Source organism: Pelophylax lessonae (assembly GCF_965119305.1).
Source record: "Pelophylax lessonae genome assembly, chromosome: 2".
NCBI classification, from domain to species: domain Eukaryota; kingdom Metazoa; phylum Chordata; class Amphibia; order Anura; family Ranidae; genus Pelophylax; species Pelophylax lessonae.
The window spans coordinates 121,931,993-121,959,755 of record NC_138769.1 but is presented as its reverse complement, the minus strand read 5'-3'; the positions used below and the strand labels follow the sequence as shown (position 1 = coordinate 121,959,755).

At 44.9% G+C, this 27,763-nt stretch overlaps 1 protein-coding gene across 5 annotated transcripts in view; it reads left to right on the top strand.

Moving 5' to 3' along the window:
* Positions 1-27,763, top strand: part of ANKRD13B (ankyrin repeat domain 13B) — a gene marked incomplete at its 5' end in the record, with an annotated part of 332,368 nt that overhangs the window by 276,446 nt on the left and 28,159 nt on the right. For 2 of the 5 annotated variants that reach the window (XM_082245099.1, XM_082245095.1), the window contains 5 exons: positions 1,184-1,317; positions 1,888-2,045; positions 19,172-19,369; positions 19,703-19,863; positions 23,013-23,086. In XM_082245099.1, coding sequence (XP_082101225.1) covers positions 1,184-1,317; positions 1,888-2,045; positions 19,172-19,369; positions 19,703-19,863; positions 23,013-23,086 — 725 coding nt within the window. The remainder of the gene's footprint in view (positions 1-1,183; positions 1,318-1,887; positions 2,046-19,171; positions 19,370-19,702; positions 19,864-23,012; positions 23,087-27,763) is intronic. The other 3 variants (XM_082245096.1, XM_082245098.1, XM_082245097.1) reach the window with 3 other exon arrangements.

Here is a 27,763-nt window from a genome sequence, read left to right as displayed (position 1 = left end):
ACTGTACTCCAAGATATAGAATTTGCAGATAAGTTTAAATTCCCTATTTTCATTTACACATTGTATTATTTTTAACCTATTCCTATTAACTTTTAACTAGCAATTATGAAGTTATTACGCATTCACTTCCTTAAATTCTGTTACACATATTTACTATGCCCTGTGAGTAGGCACTGCTGTGTCACAGACTTCACATAGCCTGCCTTCTGAACAACAGAGGTACTGAGAAGTTTCAGAAGGTGGAGTCAGTACAGGAATCAATGGTTGCAGGTAGCAAGGTACCATAGGATATACTGTATACAGTATTCCTTAGAAATTGAAAGTACATTGTTAACCGCAGAGGCAAAGCTATAAAGCATGCAGGGAATCCAGGAACTTGTGGAAAGAGACAGGCGGAACTCACAGCATAAAAAGAGATTTTTCAAGTAAGCCTATATTGGATTGTCAATGATAACTATTGTTTGTTTGCTGTTACGTTGCTGATGTCATAAAATGAATCTGTTTTCTTTAACCAAAGAACTTGTTTATTAGCAAACTAATATATCAATCATGTACATCAAAAACCTCACTGTGCATTTTTCCCCTTCCTGACCAGGTCTACCTTTTTACCTCTTCCTGAAGCTTTACCCCCTTCCTGACCAGGACATTTTTTTGCGATACAGCACTGCATTATTTTAACTGACAATTGCATGGTCGTGCGACACTGTATGTGTGTATAACATTTATGTCCTTTTTTCCAACAAATAGAGCTTTCATTTGGTGGTATTTGATCAGCTCTGTGGTTTATTAAAGGGTTAACTGTGTGTCTAGCTGGTGATTCATTGTAGTGGGCGAGGTGCTTTAACTAGTGGAAGGCATGGATCGTTGTTTTTGTACTGACAGAATGACAATCTGCCTTGTTTACATAGGCAGACTGGCATTCTGTCAGTGTACCGAACATTCAACGGGTGCTGGAGGACATCGGGTCCACGGGACTGGCTGAAAAGCTCCTGATGTGTAAAATCACAGTGGGAGCGCGCACTCGCACCCAAAACCCAGAAGTGCACAATCACGTGTATATACGTGATTCTGTGCAGCAAGTGGTTAACACTATGATACAATTTCTTACATTAAGCTGTTCAAAGTCTCATAACTAAATCACCGTAAAATAATTTTTTGTTTTTACCAAATATGTTTTTTTCAGCAGACACTAATTACCCAGACTTTTAGCCAGACCAATCCAACAGCCATTACACCGGATGAATACTTTGATCCTAACTTTGAGCTGGGACACCGGGATATGGGGCGACCCATGGAGCTCACTACCAAAACTCAGAAGTGAGTTGTGCTGATCAAGAACAACCTAGGCAATGTACAGTAAGATAGAAACAGATCCTATTGCACACCTGCATTACACTCAGTGTACAGTATACTGTATACATGCAGTGCACTTACTGCTGATATAAAAACAACCTTCTTCTGTCTGGAAACTCATGTATGGATGGTTCAGGCAACAACAAAAAAAAAATCTGTTTTGGCTCTTTGAACAAGGTTACAGATGGATCTTTAAGACCTTAAAACTGTTTGAAACCTAACCTAGTTTACATACAGATATATTTTATAAAAATTTTATTCTGATCACCCGTGATGTAAACTGCTATGTAGCGTTGTTACTGGATGCACCTTTTGTGGGATTTTTTAAATGTTTAATAAATATTATTATGATGTGATTACACACAGCTAAAAAAACAAATATTCAAAAATAACAGTAGTATAGAACATATCAGAAAAATATACAAGTTATATATATATTTATACATTGTTGTTGATAAATTATCACCTTTTCTTTTATTATACTTTTATTTTGTATTACTAATTACACATTTCCTTTCTATGTGAAACGTGTAGGTTCAAAGCCAAACTATGGTTGTGTGAGGACCACCCTCTCTCCCTGTCCGAACAGGTGGCACCCATTATTGACCTCATGGCAATAAGTAATGCACTATTTGCAAAACTCCGTGATTTTATCACTCTCAGGCTACCCCCGGGATTCCCTGTAAAAATTGGTAAGTGAATGCAGTGACAGGACTCTGAAAAGTCAATACACACAAGTGATATTTGAGTATAGGTGAAGGCAAGCTGAGTTACCCATTTGCTTCTTTTATTTATTAGGACCTCCAGCTCAGAGATTTCCCTGCTTTGAGTGCCAGTTCACACTGGAACGTGCTAGTTTCCCTTGGGTTTCCAGTTTAGTCCGGTTTTGCAGCCCATTCATGTGAATGGGTTACAAAATTCACTGAAATGCGTAAAATGTAGTGCAAGCGCTACAGTATTTCCAGAAAGCACTGCACCAAACTGCATGGTACTGGGGTACCATGCGATTTAGTGCCTGCAAACAGGCTGCCTTTCTGAGATGCATTTGGGATGCCATTAACAATTCATTGGCACACGCACACTCTCGCAAGGGTAGCGCATTCAGTGCAGTGTGGAAAACTCACACAGTACGTGCCTTTCCCGCACTGTGTTTTGCTGTGAACCATCCCTAAGAGAAACATTGTGTTCCTTCTACTGCATTCAGAGGATCCCCTCTTGTGCAGCAGCTTGTTGCTCTGTAGCAGAGGTATCAAACCTAGAGTGCCTGAGAGAGGCAAGGAAAAAGCAGCTCCATAAAAAATGTATATTTTAGTTTTATAGGACTTGTAATATCTAAAACTACAGGTCGTCAATAAGGAAAGACCGCAATGAGCTAGTCCAGCCAGAAATGACCACTTCTGCTTTGATGTTATAGCAGTTACCAGGTCAAATAAATAATCCAGTTGAAGGAGAATGATGCCTCGGTCATGGCTTTGTAGGAGGGGATGGAAACACAAACTAGTCCTTGGAAGTTTAACCATTGATGTTTCTGAGAGATAATTCAACACACTGTAATATACTTGGTATTGAACATCTGTGAATATATCCCATAGTTTGAAATATCAGTTTGGGATAAATTGACACTTTATTGAACTTAGCTGTTTTCTCCAAAGGTCAGTGTTGACTCCTTTACTTCATGTTAATAGAGAATTAAAAGTTTTTATATGGTGGAAATTTTCAGCATTATTATGTTGTTGGTACTTGTATCAGCAGAATTGTAATTGTAATCAAGACAAAAGGTGTTCTAAAAATAGAGACACCTGTATACAATGTGGACTTTAAGGGCACAACATGAGACACATATCAAAAGTTTCAATAAAATATAAATGTATTCAAGCAATAATCTAAAACATAAAACGTTAAAAAGAGGGATAGGTCCTGTATATCGAGCCTAGCCGAAAAGGCAAAGAGGGACAAAGCAGGAGGAAAAAAATCTTCTTAGGGTATATGTTGTATACACCTTACATTTGAATCACAGACAAGAAAAATATAATGATACATATAATAGATCCGTGGATGCACATTGTTTGATCCATGGTCAATGCGTTTCACAGAAAGCTTCTTCAGGACCATACAGTTGTAGGTATACAAACAACATTCTATAAGGTGGGGTTTGTCCAATCCCTATATGTAACAGTCTGTGGGGTGGACATAGGGGTTAAGTAAACCAGCCAACGATGCATGTGCAAGTAAATAATCTATTTATCCTGTTCAAGTTGTAATAAAGGTGGATTTTAAATTATATACATGGTATTGTAGATGGAAGCGGACTCCACACTACATGTTTGGACACACTATTCATAAGTAGTCACGATAGTATTGTTAATATCCAGAAAACTGAACATATAAGGATGATTAATCTGATTCCTATAGATGGTGCCTATGGTAGGTACTTCCACTAATATACACCCAACATAGGTAGGAGAGGGTAGGCACTGGCAAGGAATGATTGCCTCCCCTCAGGGATGAATTGGAGACAAGGTACAATGTACTTCAACGAAGAGGCGGAGGCATAATTAATATAGTCTCCTTACGTAAGTGTTCCGCTGTGTCATGGTCTTACCTTCTTGCTGTTCTCCTTCGTTTGACATGTGCTGGCGGCCATCTTGGTTTCTGGGTTTCTTGTAGCCTCCCACCCTGCGGCTCCTCCTTCCCACTGGGAGGAGCTGGATGCCTAGCTCATATATATAGGAGGTCTGTGGCTTCAGTTCCCTGCTTGGTCCTCCTGTGTTCACATGCTACTAAGACTGCTGCTACTTCTGGTTCCTGTTCCTGGCTTCGTCTGACTACCCTGTTGGTTCCTGATCCTGGCTTCGTCTGACTACCCTGTTGGTTCCTGATCCTGGCTTCATCTGACTACCCTGCTGGTTCCTGACCCCTGGCTTCGCAAAGACTCTGCATCGGTTTTCGCCATCCGTTTGGACTTTTGCTTTATAGCTTGTTTTTCAATAAAGCTGTCTTATTTTCACTTATCTGTTGTTGTACGTCTGGTTCATGGTTCCGTGACATTAGGACCAAGCCATGAATTCTGACGGTACAGGGCCATCCTCACTACCCACGCTGGTTGCCAGACTTGATCAGCAGGATCACCTGTTGGGTCAGTTCGCCGTGGCGTTGCAAACCCTGCTTGAACGCACGGTTCATTTCGCTCCCGTTGCCGATGGGTCGGTTGTCGCTCCTGGGTCCGCTCCTACTGCCGCTCCGGTTGTTGCGCCAGAGTCTACCCCGACACCTGTTGTTGCGCCCGCGGTGTTTCGGGGTATGTCCGGTTCTGCCCCCCTTCCACAGCGCTTTGGGGGAGAGCCAACTCAGTGCCGAGGTTTCCTTAACCAGGTGGGCATTTATTTCGAGTTGCTGCCACATGCCTTTCCTACTGAGAGATCAAAGGTGGGCTTCTTAATCTCGCTGCTCTCGGACAAGGCCTTGGCCTGGGCCAGCCCTTTATGGGAGAACAACAATCCGGTGGTTGCCGAGTTTTCCGGTTTTGTTGCTTCTCTTCGGAAGGTATTCGATGTGCCGGCTCGTGCTGCCTCTGCTGCGAAGCTCCTTATGTCCATCAGACAGGGTTCACGATCCGTAGCTGAATACGCCATTGAGTTTCGTACCCTGGCAGCAGAGGTGGGCTGGAATAATGAGGCTCTGGTCGCTGCTTTCTCTCATGGTCTCTCGGATGCCTTGAAGGATGAGGTTGCAGCTAAGGACCTACCAGTGGAGCTCGAGTCTCTTATTTCTTTCCTGATTTTGATTGACACCAGACTCAGGGAGAGACCTTCCTTTAAGGAGAGTCTGCGGAGGCCTCCTAACAGATTGGCGCCTACCTTTGTTGTCCCACCCGTGCCTCCCTCTCCTCCCACGCCTCCTGGGGATGACTTGTCTGGGGGTGAACCCATGCAGCTGGGGTTTGCTCGCCTGTCCGAGGGGGAGAGGGTACTCCGGAGACGCGAGGGCCGATGCATGTATTGTGGTCTCGGTGGGCATTTTCGGTTGGCATGTCCGAACCGTCCAGGGAAACGCTCGCACCTGAGATCCTGTCGGGGGCAGATCTTGGGTGGAGTCTCCTCGTCCCCGGTTTCCGGTGTTGACAAACCACTGATCACTGTTGTCCTTTCCTGGGTCGGGGGCTCGGTGACGACCCAGGCGTTGGTGGACTCTGGTGCTGGTGGTTTGTTCATTGATAGTGTGTTCGCTGCCGCCAATTCCATTCCTCTGCAGGCTCGAGGTTCTCCTCTGGCTCTTGAGGCGATAGACGGCAGACCCCTTCTGCCGCCACACGTGACTCATGAGACCCTTCCAGTGGGGTTAGCCATTGGTGCCGTCCACAGAGAGTCGGTCTGCTTCCAGGTTATTTCGTCTCCACACTACTCGGTGGTCTTGGGGTACCCCTGGCTCCAGAAGCATAATCCGATTTTCGATTGGAGATCGGCCGAGATCCTCTCGTGGTCACCGCAGTGTGGGACTAGTTGCATCCATGGGCCTGTCAAGTTGCTGTGTACTTCCTCGGACTCTCTGTTGCCCCCTGAATACGAGGAGTACCGGGATGTATTCGATAAGGTGCGCGCGGTTGCCCTACCTCCGCACCGCCCATACGATTGTGCCATCGAGTTACAATCTGGTGCCGTTCCTCCTCGTGGCAAAGTCTATCCACTGTCGGTAGCGGAGAATGAGGCCATGGAGGAGTATGTGAGGGAGGCGCTTTCACGTGGACACATTCGCAAATCCTCGTCCCCGGCAGGGGCTGGATTTTTCTTTGTGAAAAAGAAGGGCGGTGAGTTGAGGCCTTGCATCGATTACAGGGGTCTCAATCGCATCACGATCAAGAACGCTTACCCGATACCCTTCGATTTCCGAGCTGTTCGATCGCCTTAAAGGGGCCACGGTCTTTACCAAACTCGACCTGAGGGCGGCATATAACCTCGTAAGGATCAAGGCGGGCGATGAGTGGAAGACCGCGTTTAACACCAGGACCGGTCATTATGAATCCTTGGTTATGCCCTTTGGGCTGTGCAATGCGCCCGCAGTCTTTCAGGAATTCATCAACGATGTTTTCCGTGACCTGTTGCAGCAGTGTGTGGTGGTCTACCTGGATGACATCTTGGTATATTCTGAGTCCATGGAGACCCACATTCTGGATGTCAAACGAGTGTTGCAACGGTTACGAGAGAACAAGCTGTTCGGTAAGCTTGAGAAATGCGAATTTCACCGATCCCAGGTAACCTTCTTAGGTTACATCATTTCCGCTGAGGGGTTCTCCATGGATCCTGAGAAGGTTTCGGCTGTCTTACAGTGGCCCCAGCCCAGTGGTCTTCGCTCCCTGCAGCGCTTTTTGGGCTTCGCCAATTATTATCGGAAGTTCATCAGGGACTTTTCCATGCTAGCCAAGCCTCTCACGGATCTGACCAGGAAGGGCAGTAATTCCCAGGTCTGGCCGCCCGAGGCCATCCGAGCTTTCGAGGCTCTAAAGTCCGCCTTTGTGTCGGCTCCGATTCTGTCGCATCCCAACCCTGGGTTGCTCTTTGTCCTCGAGGTGGACGCGTCTGAGACGGGAGTAGGCGCCCTTCTGTCTCAGCGTAGAACACCAGAGGGTCCTCTGCTTCCTTGTGGGTTTTACTCCCGGAAACTGTCTTCCGCGGAGTGCAACTACCAGATTGGTGACAGGGAGTTATTGGCCATCGTGCAGGCTCTTAAAGAATGGAGGCACTTGCTCGAGGGTTCGGTGGTTCCGGTCCTCATCCTGACGGACCACAAGAATCTGACCTACCTCTCTGAGGCCAAGAGATTGACTCCACGTCAGGCCAGATGGGCTCTGTTCTTGTCACGTTTTAATTACGTGGTCTCCTACCTACCCGGTTCCAAGAACATCAGGGCTGATGCCTTATCACGGCAGTACTCCGACCTGTCCAGGGAGGAGTCGATTCCGACTTCGGTCATACCTCCGAATCAGATCCTGGCTGCCATTCGCACCAGCCTGACCTCTCCCCTGGGTGAGCAGATTTTGGCGGCTCAATCTGGTGCTCCCTCTGGGAGACCCAACGGCAGATGTTTTGTGCCTGAGGAGTTGCGCACTCGGTTGTTGCGAACCTACCATAACTCCAAGACCGCGGGGCATCCTGGAAAGAATCAGCTGTCCTGGGCTGTTTCACGTCTGTTCTGGTGGCCTTCCCTACGTTCCGACATCGCCGCATATGTAGCGGCATGCTCCGTTTGTGCCCAGAGTAAGTCCCCTCGGCACCTTCCATTGGGCCTTCTGCAACCCTTAGCCACCGGGGAGCGCCCATGGTCACACCTGGGGATGGATTTCATTGTGGACCTCCCTGCATCCCGAGGCCATACGGTCATTCTCATGATTGTGGATCGGTTTTCCAAAATGTGTCACTGTGTTCCTCTCAAGAAGTTACCCTCTGCACAGGAGTTGGCCACGATTTTTGCCAGGGAGGTCTTCCGGTTGCACGGTTTGCCCAAGGAGATTGTGTCGGATCGGGGGAGTCAGTTTGTGTCCAGGTTCTGGCGCGCCTTTTGCTCCCAGTTGGGGATTCATCTCTCCTTCTCCTCGGCCTACCACCCTCAGTCCAATGGGGCCGCAGAACGATCCAATCAGGCCTTGGAGCAATTCCTTCGTTGCTATGTCTCCGATCACCAAGACAATTGGGTTGACCTCCTGCCTTGGGCTGAGTTTGCCAGGAACACGGCGGTGAACTCTTCCTCTGGGACGTCTCCCTTCATGGCCAACTATGGGTTCCAACCTGCCGTGTTACCGGAGGTATTCTCTCCCCAGGATATTCCGGCTGTGGAGGATCACCTTTCCGTCCTACGTGCTTCTTGGGTACAGATCCAGAAGTCCCTTGAGGTCTCTGCGCAGCGCCAGAGACTCCAGGCTGATCGCAGACGAGCGCCTGCTCCTTCCTACCAGGCCGGAGACCGTGTATGGTTGTCCACCCGCAACCTCAACCTTCGAGTGCCCACTCCCAAGCTGGCGCCTCGCTTTGTTGGTCCCTTCCGAGTGCTTCGCAGGGTAAACCCGGTAGCCTATGCCCTTGCGCTTCCTCCTGGCATGCGGATCTCCAACGTGTTTCATGTCTCCCTGTTGAAGCCTCTGGTGTGTAATCGTTTCACTTCCTCGGTTCCTCGGCCTCGTCCGGTCCGAGTGGGCAATCGTGAGGAGTATGAGGTGAGCAATATCCTGGACTCACGCCTGGTCCGCGGTCGGGTGCAGTTTTTGGTTCATTGGCGTGGTTATGGTCCAGAGGAGCGTTCCTGGGTTCCCTCCGCAGATGTCCATGCTCCTGCCTTGCTCCGAGCCTTCCACGCACGCTTCCCTCAGAAACCGTTCTTTACTCCGCGGAGGAGGGGCCCTTGAGGGGGAGGTACTGTCATGGTCTTACCTTCTTGCTGTTCTCCTTCGTTTGACATGTGCTGGCGGCCATCTTGGTTTCTGGGTTTCTTGTAGCCTCCCACCCTGCGGCTCCTCCTTCCCACTGGGAGGAGCTGGATGCCTAGCTCATATATATAGGAGGTCTGTGGCTTCAGTTCCCTGCTTGGTCCTCCTGTGTTCACATGCTACTAAGACTGCTGCTACTTCTGGTTCCTGTTCCTGGCTTCGTCTGACTACCCTGTTGGTTCCTGATCCTGGCTTTGTCTGACTACCCTGTTGGTTCCTGATCCTGGCTTCGTCTGACTACCCTGCTGGTTCCTGACCCCTGGCTTCGCAAAGACTCTGCATCGGTTTCGCCATCCGTTTGGACTTTTGCTTTATAGCTTGTTTTTCAATAAAGCTGTCTTATTTTCACTTATCTGTTGTTGTACGTCTGGTTCATGGTTCCGTGACACGCTGGCTGTATACAAATGCATGCCACACTTTTCAGATATTTATTTGTAAAAAAAATTGAAAACTATTTATCATTTTCTTCCACCTTACAACTATGGCACTGTAACACCACTTCCTAATATTCAATAATTCCGAAACTGATTCCAAAAGCTGATAATATTTCCTGCCCCTGTAAACAACCATCAATGTCAATAACACAACTGTCAGTCCTTCCCCTAATGCAAGAGTGCTAAGTGTAATCTTGGATTCTGACTTGTCTTTTCAGCCCCACATGCAATCACTGTCCAATCCTGCCTTCTTCACCTCCATACCATTTCCACAAAACATCCCTTCTTAACCAATGACACCACTAAGCTACTAATTCACTCTTTTGTTGTCTTGTGCCTCAACTATTGCAACTCCCTCCTTGTTGGCCTACCTCTAGACAGGCTGCCCTTCAGTGTATCATGAATGTTGCTGCCAGACTAATCCACCTTACCATCTGCTCAGTGTCTGTCACCCCTCTCTGCCAGTGCATCAGCTAGCTTCTGTTCAACCGTGCAAATACATGTTAAAATACTAACAACTCTGTCCCACACTACATCACCAACTTTGTCTCAAACTAGCAACCTGACCGCTCCTGCACTCTAGCTCCCTTGTCTCCTCTTCCCATGCTTATCTTCAGAACCTTCTCGATCCTCTGGAACTCCCTCCCTTAATCTGTCTAGCTATCTTTGACTATCTCTTCACCTATGGTGGAACCCCTGAAAACTCACCTTTTCAGGAAATCCTGTCCTGCCCCAACCTAATAACTGAACATTTACTTTCTCCATCAGCATATCCTCAGACGGTTATTACCTTTTAGCAGCACTTGCTTTTCCCTTTAGATTAGCATGGCCCTCCTAATCCTCTTGTCTTGGTTCACAATATAACTGTATGGATTAGTGTGGGTGTGTCGTCCTTTAAAGGGTAATTCCACTCAGGGCCGATCCTAGGGTAACAGACGCCTGGGTGCAGAAATATTTATGGCGCCCCCCGTGTGGGCGTGGTCATCTTACCAACTCCTCCCCTTTCCTAATGGGACCTGGAGGGGGTCTCTCCAAGGAACACAGAGAGGGCCTCTGTTAGAGAGTCTGTTAGAAAGAGCCTCCACCAGGCCCCATTAGAGACTACAATGGGGTTGTATCATGGGACCTGGAGGGGGGTCTCTCGAACAGAGGTCATCTCTGTGTGCATTTTAAAGTCTGTTAGAAAGACCCCCCACCAGGCCCCATTAGAGACTACAACAGAGTCTAATGGGACCTGGAGGGGGGTTTATCTTACAGAGGCCCTCTCTGTGCCTATTGGAGAGTCTCTGATAGAAAGAGTCCCCTCCATCCCCGATGATAGACTACATTAGAGTGTCACCAAACAATAGAAAAATAAACAATATTATATTAATTAATAGCACTTTGATGCCCAGGCCCAAGACTAGAAGACTTCACTTACCTTAAATAATGGGTACTGGGGCTGGCTGCTGGTCCTGGGGTCTGGCTTCTGGGACTGGGTCATGGCTTCTGGGGCTTTGCTGCTGGTCCTAAGGTCTGGCTGCTGGGGCTGGCCTGCTGGTCCTGGTTTTTGGGGCTAGGCTGCTGGTCCTGTATTCCGGCTGCTGGTCCTGGGGTCTGGCTGCTGGTCCTGGGGTCTGGCTGCTGGTCCTGGGGTCTGGCTGCTGGTCCTGATTCTTGGCTCCTCTGTGGTGTGCCGGTCTCTGTGGTATGCTGGGCTCTGTGGTGCTGGGCTCTGTGGTATGTTGGGCTCTGTGGTATGTTGGGCTCTGTGGTATGTTGGGCTCTGTGGTGTAAAGCTCTTGTGTGATATCTCAGCGGGGCTGGGGCTGTCACTGTGAGAACGGCGCCTCCATAGTCCCGGCTCACAGGCGGAGTGATATCAAATGCACTCCGCCTGTGAGAGGAGGAGCCGTACAGAGAAAGCAGGCGGCTGCAGTAGAGAGCAAAGCTGCTGCTTCCTCTTTACGGCTCCTCCTCTCCAGGGCTGGTGCAAGGATTTTTGGCGCCCTAGGCAAAATAAAAATTGCTGTCCCCCCATATGCTCGTGAATGTGCGGCACAATGCGCATTATTAGTACACATACACTTCCATAAGCCTAAAACGTTTTACTATGCATTAAACTTCAGTCTAAGTTACAGTCAGGCTCGGTTTCCACTAGTGCGGCTACGAAGTCGTGCTACTTCTAGCGCGACTTCCTAGTTTAAGTTGTTTGCGGCTTTCAGTGAGACTTGTCCCTCATTATAGAGGGAAGTCGCACTGAAAACGTCTCAAAAGTAGTGCACGAACTACTTTTGAAGTCGCCGCAACTCAAGACACGGCAGTGGAAACGGGCCACATTGAAAACAATGGCTTTTGACTTGCTGTGCGACTTGACATGTGTCAAGTCGCACCGCAAGTCGCACTAGTGGAAACCGAGCCTTAGACCATGTAATGTAGTACACTACCCATACACTTCCATAATGGGTAGTATACGGACAGGCTAGCTAGGGTAGTATACAGACAGGCTAGCTAGGGTAGTATACAGACAGGCTAGCTAGGGTAGTATACAGACAGGCTAGCTAGGGTAGTATACAGACAGGCTGGCTAGGGTAGTATACAGACAGGCTAGCTAGGGTAGTATACGGACAGGCTAGCTAGGGTAGTATACAGACAGGCTAGCTAGGGTAGTATACAGACAGGCTAGCTAGGGTAGTATACAGACAGGCTAGCTAGGGTAGTATACAGACAGGCTAGCTAGGGTAGTATACAGACAGGCTGGCTAGGGTAGTATACAGACAGGCTGGCTAGGGTAGTATACAGACAGGCTAGCTAGGGTAGTATACAGACAGGCTAGTTAGGGTAGTATACAGACAGGCTGGCTAGGGTAGTATACAGACAGGCTGGCTAGGGTAGTATACAGACAGGCTAGGGTAGTATACGGACAGGCTAGGGTAGTATACGGACAGGCTAGGGTAGGGTAGTATACGGACAGGCTAGGGTAGGGTAGTATACGGACAGGCTAGGGTAGGGTAGTATACGGACAGGCTAGGGTAGTATACGGACAGGCTAGGGTAGGGTAGTATACGGACAGGCTAGGGTAGGGTAGTATACGGACAGGCTAGGGTAGGGTAGTATACGGACAGGCTAGGGTAGGGTAGTATACGGACAGGCTAGCTAGGGTAGTATACAGACAGGCTGGCTAGGGTAGTATACAGACAGGCTGGCTAGGGTAGTATACGGACAGGCTAGGGTAGTATACGGACAGGCTAGGGTAGTATACGGACAGGCTAGGGTAGGGTAGTATACGGACAGGCTAGGGTAGGGTAGTATACGGACAGGCTAGGGTAGGGTAGTATACGGACAGGCTAGGGTAGGGTAGTATACGGACAGGCTAGCTAGGGTAGTATACAGACAGGCTAGCTAGGGTAGTATACAGACAGGCTAGCTAGGGTAGTATACAGACAGGCTAGCTAGGGTAGTATACAGACAGGCTGGCTAGGGTAGTATACAGACAGGCTGGCTAGGGTAGTATACAGACAGGCTGGCTAGGGTAGTATACGGACAGGCTAGGGTAGTATACGGACAGGCTAGGGTAGTATACGGACAGGCTAGGGTAGTATACGGACAGGCTAGGGTAGTATACGGACAGGCTAGGGTAGGGTAGTATACGGACAGGCTAGGGTAGGGTAGTATACGGACAGGCTAGGGTAGGGTAGTATACGGACAGGCTAGGGTAATATACGGACAGGCTAGGGTAGTATACGGACAGGCTAGGGTAGTATATGACAGTGGGATCAGTGGCAGTGCTGGTGGGGGATGGGGAAGGGACTTCTTTTCCATGTTGCTCATGAGTAGGGCAGCCCATTGAAATGAATGGGCAGCCCTACATGTGATGTATAAAAACCACACCTGCGCTTGTGTGCAAAAAAAGCTAAACTGTGTAAATTCAAAATGACAGATTTTCTCCAAATATGTAGTGTTCATAGAATTGCACTGCCATGTAAATGGCCATGAACACTGTGCTCTGCTCTGTTTATTGAGGACAGTTAACTTGTATTGAGTGGTTAGGTAATGTGGGGAATTAGACTTTGATAACAGAGGGTTAATGGAATGGTCATAAAGTTTCTTCACATTATCTGGACATACACAGAGTGTGTGGGGGGTGTATGTAGTAATAGCTCTATCATTCTCATCTCCCTGCAATCAAATCCTCCTGATTAGTGCTGATGTAAAACGGCCAGCTTATCTCCTTAAATTTACTTTTCTTAGAACATCAGCTCACCCCCTCCTTGCACAGTGTCAGCAGAACCCACCTCCAGGTTCTCTGAGCAGACACTGAGATGGAGGGAATCTAAGAAAATCAGGGCACAGATGGAATGTACAGGAGATTTCTGGGGAAGATAGAAAAAGAGTTTGAGAGCTGTATTGGGACAGTCACTGCTGTGGGCAAGTATGTAATGTGCATTAGATGATAAGTGTGTGCACGCCTATGAGTACTCACTTTGGCTACGTGGTGTCTGGCACTAGCAGCAGTGACACCTCTGCCGAGATCAGCTCCAGCCCTCCACATTCAGCCCTCACGAGTCAGCTGACCTTTAGTCTCCGCCCCCCGGCCAGGCTCCAAAGACAGCCCATCCGCTGATGCTGCTTTGTGTCCCAGCTCACTGGGATGCACCATCTGCCCGCATGGACGGGGGGGGGGGGGGGACATGGAGCTTGTCGGTCCAGAAGTCCCCTTTCCTTCTGCTGTCTCTAACCCGGACAATGAGGAGGGGGCACCTCCGGCACCCCTGACTTATGTGCACTAATAGCAGCGGCCCTGCACACAAAACTGCTAAAAAAAAATGTGGGTGTCAATTTGCCTCCCCCACTGTCGCCCCTCCCCTCAGCTCACAACTACAAAGGATATAGCAGGCAGCTCCGAGGCTGCAGTGAGAGACTTGCGGTCGGGAGAGGATAATGCGCCCCCCACCATGCGGCGCCTGGGCGCACTGCACCCTAAGAACCCGCCTGGGATCGTCCCTGATTCCACTTTCGTGGGGAAAAAAAATAGCAAATAAAGAAAAAAAAATATAGTGTAAACAGTTGCGACACAAATTATATTGTAATTAAATGTTATTAAAAAATACCTTTCCTTTTCAATATGTAGCTGCATTTCTGAAAATGCAATGCAATATGGCTACCTGGAGCTGTTCTGTATACTGAATGTGTACTGACCACACCCCAGAAACATGATTTCCTGCTTGTGTGATTGGCTCACCAATTTTCCCAAAAGTCTGCACTAAGATACAAGTCAGATTTCTGGCATCCCCTGCAACAAAAATGTCATTTTTGGTGAGATACTCCCAATAGGAACATGTCTAAAGGGATTCAGGCCTAGCAGCTTTCCTCATTAGAGCCCTGCAGCTGCCACAGCTGATAGATAAATATAAAACCACTCCTATTTGACCCACTCAGCACAGAGAAACAAACAGGGATTTCTTCAGAATAACAAAAGGTAGGAATCTGCAACAAAGTTTGTAAAAATCCTTACAATGTACATAGATCACCCAGAGGGGAATATTTTTTTCTCAACAAAAGTGTAGGTACGCTTTAAGTCAAGCACCACATCCCTTAAATTGAGAAAGGTAGAAAAAGAGGGTTCCTATGGACTTTAAAGGTGCTACACCAGTACTAAGCGATTCAATAAAATAACAATATTTATTACAAAATTAGGTTAAAACAATATATCCACATAAAATTTAATACATTCATGACCTATTTCTTATATTCCTTTAGTCCATAGTGGTATTATGGTGATAAATCCAGACATGTTTCTCCCACTGGGCTTCTTTAGGGGATGTACCATCTGCTAAGAGGTCATGGCACCCATAACTATATCCAGTTAGAATAAAATATCTATTCAGAGTTGTCAGATTATATTTCCAATGGAGCCAGGCAAATTATGACCATAAATGACCACAGGAGGTGTATAAGGAGGGAATTAAAATATGTATTAGAAACAACAACCACAAGAGGGCATAGAGTCCTTACCACAGGGTGTATAATCACTGTGCTGAAAACAGTTTGTATGCAGTGGATGTCCTGCCCAATGGATGCCTCCCCTGCATCCCCTGAAGAAACCCAGCGGGCAAAACATGTTGGGATTCATCACCATAATACTGCTATAGACTAAAGGAATATAGGAAATAGGTCATGACTGTATTACATTTCATGTGGATATATTGTTTTAAACTAATTTTGTAATAAATATTATTTTAATTAATCTACTGGTGTTGCACCTCAAAATTCCCTAGGAACCCTCTGTTGCTACCTTTCATAATACAGTATCTCACAAAAGTTAGTACACCCCTCACGTTTTTGTAAATATTTTATTATATCTTTTCATGTGACAACACTGAAGAAATTACACTTTGCTACAATGTAAAGCAGTGAGTGTACAGCTTGTATAACAGTGTAAATTTGCTGGCCCCTCAAAATAACTCAACATACAGCCATTAATGTCTAAATCACTGGCGACAAAAGCGAGTACACCCCCAAGTGACAATGTCCAAATCGGGCCCAATTATCCATTTTCCCTCCCCAGTGTCATGTGACTTGTTAGTGTTACAAGGTCTCAGGTGGGAATAGGGAGCAGGTGTGTTAAATTTGGTGTTATCGCTCTCACTCTATCATACTGGTCACTGGAAGTTCAACATGGCACCTCATGTCAAAGAACTCTCTGAGGATATGAAAAACAGAATTGTTGCTCTACATAAAGATGGCCTAGGCTATAAGAAGATTGCCAAGACCCTGAAACTGAGCTTCAGCACGGTGGCCAAGACCATACAGCGGTTTAACAGGACAGGTTCCCCTTCAGAACAGACCTCGCCATTATCGACCAAAGAAGTTAAGTGCACGTGCTGCCAGCATTGCTGCAGAGGTTGAAGGGGTGATGGGTCAGCCTATCAGTGCTCAGACCATATGCCGCACACTGCATCAAATTGGTCTGCATGGCTGTTGTCCCAGAAGGAAGCCTCTTCTAAAGATGATGCACAAGAACGCCCACAAACAGTTTGCTGAAGACAAGCAGACTAAGGTCATGGATTACTGGAACCATTTCCTGTGGTCTCATGAGAACAAGATAAACTTATTTTGTTTAGATGGTGTCAAGCGTGTGTGGTAGCAACCAGATGAGGAGTACAAAGACAATTGTGTCTTGCCTACAGTCAAGCATGGTGGTGGGAGCGTCATAGTCTGGGGCTGCATGAGTGCTGCCGGCACTGGGGAGTTACAATTAATTGAGGGAACCATGAATGCCAAAATGTACTGTGACATACTGAAGCAGAGTATGATCCCCTCCCTTCAGAGACTGGGCCGCAGGGCAATATTCCAACATAACATAACGACCCAAAACACACCCTCACAGACGACCACTGCCTTGCTAATGAAGCTGAGGGTAAAGGTGATGGACTGGCCAAGCATGTCTCCAGACCTAAACCTTATTGAGCATCTGTGGGGATCCTCAAACAGAAGGTGGAGGAGCGCAAAGTCTCTAACATCCACCAGCTCCGTGATGTCGTCATGGAGGAGTGGAAGAGGACTCCAGTGGCAACCTGTGAAGCTCTGGTGAACTCCATGCCCAAGAGGGTTAAGGCAGTGCTGGAAAATATTGGCGGCCACACAAAATATTGACACTTTGGGCTCAATTTTGACATGTTCACTTAGGGGTGTACTCGCTTTTGTTGTCAGCAGTTTAGACATTAATGACTGTGTGTTGAGTTATTTTGAGGGGACAGCAAAATTTACACTGTTATACAAGCTGTACACTCTTTTACATTGTAGCAAAGTGTCATTTCATCAGTGTTGTCACATAAAAAGATGTAATGAAATATTTACAAAAATGTGAGGGGTGTACTCACTTTTGTGAGATACTGTATACCTATTCTGTTGTTTACCCTTTATATTGCAAAGTGCTGTGCAAATAGCTGCCACTATATAAATCCTTTATGATAACAATAATAATAATAACTACAGTGGGACTCGGCATCTGAAACTCCTGGTAATGCTAAATATCAAAAACACTAAAGGAGGCTGCAGCGATAGAACAGAGGGGAGGTAGGTGACACGGGCCACTGGACAGTAGGGTTGGCACATCATCCCTTTAAACCAGGACACATATTAATTACACAGGTTCAGGGGCTAATATAATGCTCATAAGGCACTAAGTGAGTTTAATTACCAGCTTAATCAGCCACAGAACCTGTGTAATTAATGCATGTTCTGGTTTAAAGGGATGAGGTGGCAACACTACTAGAGAGGTGGGTATAACACCTCCTCTATTGCAATGAACAAGTATTTTCATTCTTTAGGAGACATTTCAGGGTCTCTTTAAGGATTAGGTCTAGGTTTAGCATCTCTGTGGGTATGGGCACTGTCATTTACTTTGTAATTATTACACCAGCTAGGCAGAAGTAGGAATAGGGGGAAAGGCAGTCTTGTACCTGAAGAAAACAATGCTATAATACCTTAGGTAAACTGGTATTTCTTAGGCTCTGTTCATGTCCAAATATGTCGATGGATAGCTTTCCAAAAGTATATTCTTTGCTTTTCCATTAGCCACTAAATTGTGTAATTTCACAGTACTTTAGCCATTTATACCATCCAAAAGTATTTATGATAAAACATATATATATTTGTGATGGTAAATTGAAATTCTAATCACGAAAATGTAGGTGGTTTATTCAAGTGTACAGCTGTTTAAACTGGCATGTACAATAAATGCATGGAGCTCTCCACACTGCAAAATAAGTGGACAATCAGAGCTGCTTCATAAAATGCTGAGGGCCTTGTAGACTTCAGTGATGTGGAACAGCTGGGGATGGCTGCAAATGTAAGATGAAGGCTGCATGTGGATCAGCTATTATTGAGAGTGCCATTCCAGCTAAATTTCTGTCTACATGCAGGATTGTTTTGGTGTTTTCTATGCAGTCATCCTCTGCCAGGAGTCATATACATATTATAAAACATAAATGTGGCCAGCTACACATATCATTTTAAAAGTGCAATCTTGAAGACAGTGATTCAGCAAGCCAGGATAAAATTAACTATGTATTTTAAAGTCTCAGTGATGTAATTGAACTCACACTTGATCATTTAGAAAGGAGTAATTTATGCCCCTGACCCACCTTCATTGCAGTTTAAAGCAGGAATAACTGTATTCTTTTTTGATGCACAAAAAGAAGAACCAAGAGGCTGCTGTCCTGCTTAAAGGCTTATTAAAGACTTTGATCAATCTGACAATAGGAACTCCAGTCAAAATATTTTTTACAATGAAATGGAGTAATATGACAGGAGATGTAATATATATGGTAATAGATCAAAAAAATACAGTGTGTGTGTATGTATATATATATATATATATATATATATACAGTATCTCACAAAAGTGAGTACTCCCCTCACATTTTTGTATATATTTTATTATATATTTTTAAATGACAACACTGAAAAAATGACACTTTACCACAATGAAAAGTAGTGAGTGTTTAGCTTGTATAACAGTGTAAATTTGCTGTCCCCTCAAAACACCTCAACACACAGCCAATAATATCTAAACCGCTGGTAACAAAAGTGAGTACACCTCTTAATGAAAATGTCCAAATTGGGCCCAATTAGCCATTTTCCCTCTCCGGTGTCATGTGACTTATTAGTGTTACAAGGTCTCTATATACACACACACCCAGTATATACTCTTGAATGGAAGCAGCTGCTACAGGGCAATACAATTGCAGCAAAAAATAGGAATGTACTGTGTCATGTCCGCCTTTCTAATGACATCATCAAGCCTCTTTATTTTAAGACAGTAGTTAAGAGTTTTTAAAGGTTGTCTTATATACATCAGCTATTATTATTATAGTTACAGTTGAGGTGATAATAACATGTTTGTATCTTTTTTGTCTTTTGACAGAAATTCCCATTTTCCACATTCTGAATGCCCGCATCACCTTCGGTAACCTAAATGGATGTGATGAGCCAGTGTCCTCCCTCCGTCAGAGCCCCAGCAGCGAAGCCCCCTCCCCAAGCAGCGACTCCTGCAGTGTTAGCAGCACCAGCTCTATAAGTATGAAGCCACAACATGGGGACACGGGACAGAGGGACCCTAACAGTATGTGTCAGACCTCAGCACTGGGGGCATAGGAGGCCCTGCATAGGGGTGACTTTAGAGAGGATTACCATTGGCTGTGCCTCATGTCACCCACAGATTATAATTGGGCAGGTAGCATGATCCACTTTAGCATTTCAGATGGCTCCTCCAGGTCTCCACCTTCACTGCTTTGCCTGAACACACATACAGAGTTAGCTGCTTTTGTTATGGTGCTTTTGTGTTGTAAGTTTAATGTCAACAGGACATTTCAGCGAGTGATATAATTTCACTGTATGTCCTGTACACCTGATATAGATGATGGTCCTATGATTCTGTTTTCTGGTGTGTTTGCAGCTTCTGGACGTGGCTGTGAGATGGACCAGACCTTGTTTGAAGCCCCACGAGGTTACAGTGTGGTAGGGAGTTACCGGGAGAACATGCGTGAGGAGGAGGACGACCTTCTTCAGTTTGCAATCCAGCAAAGTTTGCTAGAAGCTGGTAGTGAATATGATCAGGTGAGATGGTGTTTTGTCACATTTTTGGCGCTGTGTTCGATATGAGCAAAGAGAGATCACACAAATACTTAAAAGTATAACATTTTTTAAAGTAATGACAGTTACAGATAATATTCGAAAATATATCAAGAATACATAACTAAAGATGCTGTTTCCGCCACGGGTCCCTCCATGAATTTGTGGCCAGGCAATAAACCGGACGCTTGCATGTTACATAATGAAGCTCTGGATGAGACAAAGACCTTGTAGGTTTTGGTTGTGGTATATATGTCTTAAATGTAAAGAAAAGACCACCCCTGGTCAACCCCCCTTGTACGCAACAATATGACCTTCTAAGGAAGCACATTCCTGAAGGAGAGGGGGCTGACTTGTCCATAGAGTCAGCTTACAATCACTTCCCAATCACATTAGTCAGCTAAAGGTTACCAGAATAACCAAGCAATTAGAGGCTTTATTGGATATTTGTGAGGCCAATCTTAAATAAGAATATCAAATATGCAATTTTCCTATCAGATGGCATCACCATTGTAGCACCCTACAAGGTAGGTGCTAGGCAAAGTATAGTGGGCCTTCGCTGCCTAACAGCAGGGCCATGGTTTTCAGCTGGGCTGTCATGTCTCACAGGTGTTGCTATTGAGACTGGGGAGTCTCCCCACTGGCTCCATGAGAAGGGTTCTCAGTGGAGGAAACCCAATCAGTGGCACATTTAGGCCTGTATCTACCCCAGAAAAGCAGATTCTGCCGCACAGGATTCTGGGAGTGGGTATAAGTTTGAGGGGAATGCATGATGCAGCGTCTTTGGTGGGAAGCAGAGTCCCAGGAGGGAGAGTATGGCTGTCTCTCCTCCTGTCAGAAGGATCGGGTGTCTCGGGCGGCTTGCCTGAGGATACAGAGAGAGCAGAGCTGAGCTGCAGAGAGGATTCGGTGTGCCGAGGACCAGCGGAGTTGAGGGGGCCCAAATTTCAGGAAAGCATTCCAAGTTCGTGAGTACTGTAAACTGCCCCTGGGGGTCTGCCTAGCTGACAGAGGGAACCGCTCCGGTGAAGGTCCAAGGGATCCAGGGGCTAACTAGCAGTAAAGGGGTGCCTAGTGAGAAGACCCTGAAGTGTCAGAGGGGGTGCCTAGTGAGAGGATCCTTAAGTGTTAAAATGGGTGCCAGCGGTTGGGCCCTGAAGACAGTGTGCAGTGTACAGTGTTGAGAGTGGCAGCAGCACAAGCAGTTACAAGGAGCTACCTCAGTCAGCGAAGGGCTGGAGGGAGCTGTTTACAGGACTTTTGAGCTTAAGAGAGTGTCAAGAGTCAAGTTCACTACAGTCCAGGATCTTTTGAGTTAACCAGAGGGTTACAAGTCAAGTTCTAGCACAGTTTAGTAATAAAGTACTCTTCAAGCCTCAGTAAGCGTTGGTCGGCATCCAGCTGGCGTCAAGACAGCGTTAACAGGCATTTTTCTACAAAGTGTCCCAGTTTTACCTAGTTGAGTCAGAGGAGTATCCCACTCATTCCCTTCTCCCATCCCCAATATCAAGTAAACAAACCAAACCAAAGATGCCAGAATGGTCATTGTCTCAACTCTCACACTTGGGTACTAAGCTTAAATGGGCTGAAGGCGTCACCGGTAATAATGGCAGACCCATCTCAGGCCCAGTGCCTGGAAAACCTGCTACACCATCAATGCCAGACACGTTTACTACTGTTCAATTTAATACTGCCCAGTTGCAGCTAAAAGGCCCTGAGAAATAAGTGGATACAGTAAATAAGTGGATACAGGTAAATAGATAGGGTAGTAGGAACAATGGAGCTAGCTAGCTCTTTTTCACAGTTGGCAACAAGTGGAGGGCTAGCTTTTTCTGGATCTGATTGTTTAGCCATCCATAGAACAGCAGCAGTTATATCTTTACTATAGCAAAAGAGCATACTAAATAATACAGTGATGAGCGCAGGTGGCCATAGTGGTTTGGCAATTTTATTTTGTCAGCCAATCAAGTGATTGTTTTTGCTTTTAAAGACATTTTCAAAATGTTGTTTGTATGGGCCTGTGATAGTAAAAGGATGGCTATACTGTATATCAGCAGTATCCATGCAGTCACTGATCATTTTTAAAATGATCTTGTCAAGACCAGCTATTGGTTGTTGAAAAAAGTTTCATCTAGGGGACAATTGATCTCTTATACTAGCCCTTTTATTCATAGAGAGTATAAGTGTGATATTCTTCATTGAAGAACTGTGCCTAAGAAATTGGTCAATGATGTGTAATTACTGGCTTAAAGAAAATGCGGTTGTGACATGGTCAGTGCAGCCAGTGGGCCCATGAATATGTGATTACAGCTTGTTTTTAACACAATCCACTGTATCGGATCTCTTTTTATGTCTAGAAGACATTTGGGACTTTAAGAAGTAGAAATTGAACCCAGGTTTATAAAATAAAAGAAACCGAAAGGTTAAATTATATATTTTGGGATATGATAGAGTTCCTATTTAGATTTTGTACCTGGGTTCTGTGGATCTTGATGATTTGTAATTAATACATTAAAATCTTTTGAGAGAGAAAAGGATAGGCTGTTTTTGTTGAGGGCTTCTTTGTGAAACCTTGCATAATTGTTTTGCTCATCTATGGGTTTCATGAGTTATTTGCTTTGTGAGTCATTGACCCACAATAAAGCTGGCCATACACAGCCAATGGGCAGAAAGAAAAAAAAATCCCTCATTGTACACAAACAAGGTACATGGTGGAATCCCCCACTCTGGGACATTATATTCTGGCAGTGACATCCGCTGCTGTCAGATTACCTTGATCTGTGGCTGCAGCTGTTGATTGATGCAAAACTTTCCAATACGTCCAGTGATCAAACAATCAACTTCTGTTGGGATAGCCACACACTAATCAAAATGTGGCCAGTCTCTACTGAAACAGTTGAATTTCAGTCAGTGTTTGGGCCAGCTTAAGTGTGCAGATCAGTCTTGACTTTATTTATTTTATGCTTGTTCTGGATCAGTAACAAAAGAAAAAAGTAACAAATAGAAACCTACTTTTCTCTCCTAGTGCAGATTTCCAGCAAAGCCTATAATATCCCTAAAAAAAGGTCTAGTAGTCATTACCCTGCTGATCTACCCTTAAAACCAAATATACTTTCTCTGTTCTGTCTTTACAGGTAACAATTTGGGAAGCTCTGACAAACAGCAAACCAGGAACCCATCCAATGTCTAATGAGCGGAAAGGAGAAAGGTTTGTAAATTGTAGGAAAGTAACACATCATAGGACTAGCAGGTTGTGATGTTTATGTCCTAAAAGAAATGTTATTTTACTGAATAAGAGCTTTCCTTTTTCTTTTGTTTGGGTTTACCATAATCTCATTAATTTTGTGTCCAGTGAAATGATAATGTTAGCTGTCGCCTTTGTGGATACTGATAATGGAAAATTCCTATCAAATACTTATCAAAAAGTTCCTTTCCTGACTAAATCCATGGCAGCATCAAGTGGGTAGTTTCCTTCTGAGAATACACCCGTAGGCCAGAGCTCTCAATGTATCCCACTCAGTACCTTACCAGTGTTCTATTACTAGCATACTCCTGGCACACGGGTGGGCCTATATGCTGTCATTGAGTTACTCGGAAAAGTACATTGAAAATAATCAATTAAGAATTCTACCTATTCCTGACCACTGCATGGCAGCATATGAAAGGGAGATAACTAGCCAGAAAGGGGTTGGTGCCATCAAGAAAGATCAATCAAGATTTAGGATTTAGTACATGAAGAAGTTGATATCAAGTCTGAGCATCTAAAGACCAAGAGAGAGGCTGCTTTGCATATTTTCCCCAAGGATATCGCAGATGCTGAAGCCCGAGATGTTGATCCACTTCTGCCAGTAAGCCCATTTCCATTTAAAACTCTTAAAACACGCTTACTTTACAGCTCAATATCATTCTGATAACTACCTCTCTACCTTTGTTCCCACAAGGAATAATAAATAGCTTCTCTCTTTTCCTCACTGAACTGGTTGACTGGATGTACTGTTAAAGGCATGAAGCTGCCCTACCTCAGTGTCTTCATAAGTAGGTAATACTGGTTCACATGGAAGACTGATGCCACCTTAGGAATGAATAACAGGCCTAAGAATTATTCTATCTGGGTAACAGGTGATAAAGGGTTTTGAGGACTTTAACGCTGTTAACTCTGAGATTTTTGACCAAAGTGATTGCCGCGTGAAAAGGGATTTTAAAGGTTAGTGCTCATAAAGAGGAAGCCTGTTGCTCTAGAAAGGTGGAAGACACTAGAAAGGCCATCACTAGAGGTGTGTCTCATTTAGGGAGTAAGGCTTTCTTTGGCAGCATCACTAGCCATATTGCTATGAAAAACTGCATCAACAGTTTATCTGTCACCCACTGAGTCCAGATAAAGGCAGAGATGGGCAACATTTGCATTTTCAGAGGTTCTCTAAGGCAGCCTCTTGTCTTACTCCACCTGGAGAAACTCAGAGGATAGTGTGAGATTTTGGAGACCCAGAAAAATACAGCATCTAACTTGCTTAGCAAATCTTTAAAATTATTCCCATACTCTTCTGTAGGTCTGACTCCTTTCAGCTTTCCTGAAGGGAAGTAGAGAATTTATAACTTTGGCTGAATACCCTACCTCCTTCAACTTTTTTTCAATGTCCAAGTCATGAGGCGAAAATGCACTGGGTTCAGATGTACCCTTGGTTCAGCCAGTTAGGAAACACTGGAAAAAATGCTGGTTTTGGTACACTCAGTGGTTTCAGCAGAGGAAACAGGGGCATCTCAGCCAGAGTGGTAAGGCTGCAACAGCCCACACACCCTCCAACTTCCAGAGAAACCTGAATATTTTCAGTTTTAGAGCGCAAGTATATGCCCAACTGAAGTTCCAAGAAGTTGTTAGCGCATCCACTTCTGCCTCTTGATGACATTGAAACCTTTAATTAAACACCAGCAGCTTGATGTTCAAAGATGCTGCATATAGTTCTTCCTCTTGTAGTCCCTTTAGCAATAGTCTTCTAGATTTTAAAAAATACCTCCTCTAACAAGAACCATTGTTTTCTAGGGTGTGTTGAAACGGGAAGTGCGCTAGGGTGTTTAAGGGTTCCGAAATAAATTTGCTGAGTAACATGGGTGGTGCTAGGAACATCATAGGTTTTACTTCCCAGAGTAGTGAAGGGACCTTTATTCCCCCTTGCTTCTTCATGTAGGGACTACATTGTAGGCAGTAGCAATGGTGTTGTCCATTCATAGGGGAACTGCTTAGTTGGATAAGAATGCAACACATGCTTTCTAAACACAAAATGTGGCTCTCGACTTGAGGCAGTTTGACACATTATCTTTGGCTGGAAAAGTCAAACGGCCCTGTGCTGACCTCTCCGGGCATTATGCACCCCATCCTGACAGACTGGCGTCAGTTGTTTGAAAGGGGTGATTGTGCCACTAGACCCACTTGACAATAGGAATGGTCCTTATATTTTGAGGCACTGCCCTGCCTTTAGATGAGAGGTACCCCAAGCTATGCAGACTATCTTCCAGACTAATGTAGTCTTTTCTTCTGGTACAGGGATTGTGCTCCCTCGTGTGGTTAGTTTTGTGCCCAGGTAAAACACATTTTGTGTTGGAATTGGTTGAGTTTTGCTGACATTTTCTTACCTTGAATATTGTTTGACCTTGAGTAACCTTGAGTAACTCCTTCTTTGAGCAGCTTAACAGTAGTAGGTCATCTCAGTAGGGATTATTATTATTATACAGGATTTATATAGCGCCAACAGTTTGCGCATCGCTTTACAACATGAGGGCAAATAGTACAATTCAATACAGGAGGAATCAGACCCTTCCTTCCACCCCTGGTGCATAGTAGAGCCACTATGGACAGGAGCACCTTTGACAAGGTAAATGGTAATGACGACCTGTTAATGCAAAGTGTAGAAACTTCTGAAATTCTACAGAGCGTACAAGCATGCCATAAATCTGAAATATTAGATTTTTTTGGGAAAGCAAAAATCTCTAATCCATAGGCCTTGCGTAAAGAAGTCAGTCTATATGCATAATTGACCTGTACGTTCCTTTGCCCACACATAAGGGAAGGAGATGAGGCTCATTTCAGCAGGTTGCACAGACGTAACTATATCCTGTACCAGGATAAAGCCAGACACCTCAGCACTGACAAGTTAGGGGCTAACATCTTGGCTGAATCCATATTACCATATAATAACCCTATGTTGGACACAGAGGAACCTATAGTTGCAGGGCTCATTCAAAGAAGATTAGAAGGTGCTTAGAACTGCTGAGACTGATAGTTTATAATGGACTGTGTGCTACTTTCTGGACACTAGAACTCCTGTGACTTCTTTTTCTGTATTATCTGCGCTGCTTTCCAGACACTGAAACTCCCTTTTGTCACCACTTTTTAGACCTTTTTCGTGGAAGCCACTTGGTGCCAGACCCTGTGAGGGCCCAAGATTTGTCTGCAGCAATTCCATTTTCAAATGTTCATTGACAGTGTAGGGATTGAACCATAAGAAATCGCAGATCAGTCTGTAATCGCTTATTTTTCTTCACCATAAACAGAGGAGAATGCTCACAGTTGAATTTTTGTATCTTTTTTTTAATTTTGTAATGGCTTCTTGGACTACCAGAGTGTCAATGTGTTGCATCAAGACTTCCCTTTTATCTGTTAAAATTGAGATTGACGTAACCAAGAAATTATTCCAAATTTGCATGCATGTCTGTGAGAAATGGTCTGCATCCTCCACAGTTCTAAAAAATATTCTGCCTGGACCTGCTTGAAGGCTGTGAGTCTTGCTTACACTTGGGGGAACTAGACGGGTCTGATCTGAAAAAGACTTCCTATAGAAGTTGAAGTTACAGAAGCCCTTGGAATAGGAAGACTGATTGCTTCTTCAGTCCTCTATAAGTATATACCAGGTTTATCGGATTTGGCTTCTCCAGCCCTCTCTGCGCATGCATATCTGATCTGGAATTTATAATACTTGTATAATCATGGAAGACTAACTCCCAATAGCTTTACTAATTGCCTTCTTCAAATTGTTGCCATACAAAGAGGACAACTGAAATTGGATTCTACACTATCCCCTGTTACAAGGGATCCAAAGGGCCCTTTAAACTGTACCTGACCAGACAAATGTTCTAACAAGAGCGCACACTTCAGTATATTCAAAAACAAAATAAATAATTGGTGGCAGGGATTTTAAGGGCCTCATATTAAACAACAAACTTTTTAGAAAGTTTAACATTTATTATTCCAAAGATAAAACCCTTTAACACAGGTACAAATGTAATAATTTAAAAGCCATACTCCATGTATTCTCAATCCAGTTTGGGTCAGGGGGAGAGGAGGGAGAGCTAGCTGGCAAATGCAGAGACCCAAAGGCACTTAAACCAGGTATCATAGAAGCTCATCCAGTAGCATGGCTGATAACCATCAACCACAAGCAGGAAACATCAGCGTCACTTAAGTATATATAGCACATTCCCCAGTGAAATAAGAGGTAGATTTTATGTCTTGCAGAACTGCTGCTCTTTGTTCCTTAGGGGTGTCTGCCAGAGCTGCTGACTCTACTTTGTTGGTCCATACCTCCAGAGCATGTTACAAACATCAGAGTGACTGCTGGGTAGCAGGCCCTACCTGTACCTGTAGTAGGGTAGTTCCTTTTAAAGTCTAAATCTATCCTGGTGCGATGTTCCTGGCCAATCTTATCAAGGCTATATCCCCCCAGATTCATCTTCTTTTAGTAGATACAAATTATGTAATCTGTTCTGCATGGAAGACTTATTTTCTACATTTTTTGATTTGTCTAGAATAATGTCCTTGATATCTTCTATAAAGAGATCAAATCAGACTTATTCTTTAGGTGTTTATAATACCCTTTTCCTACCTTGGGATCTT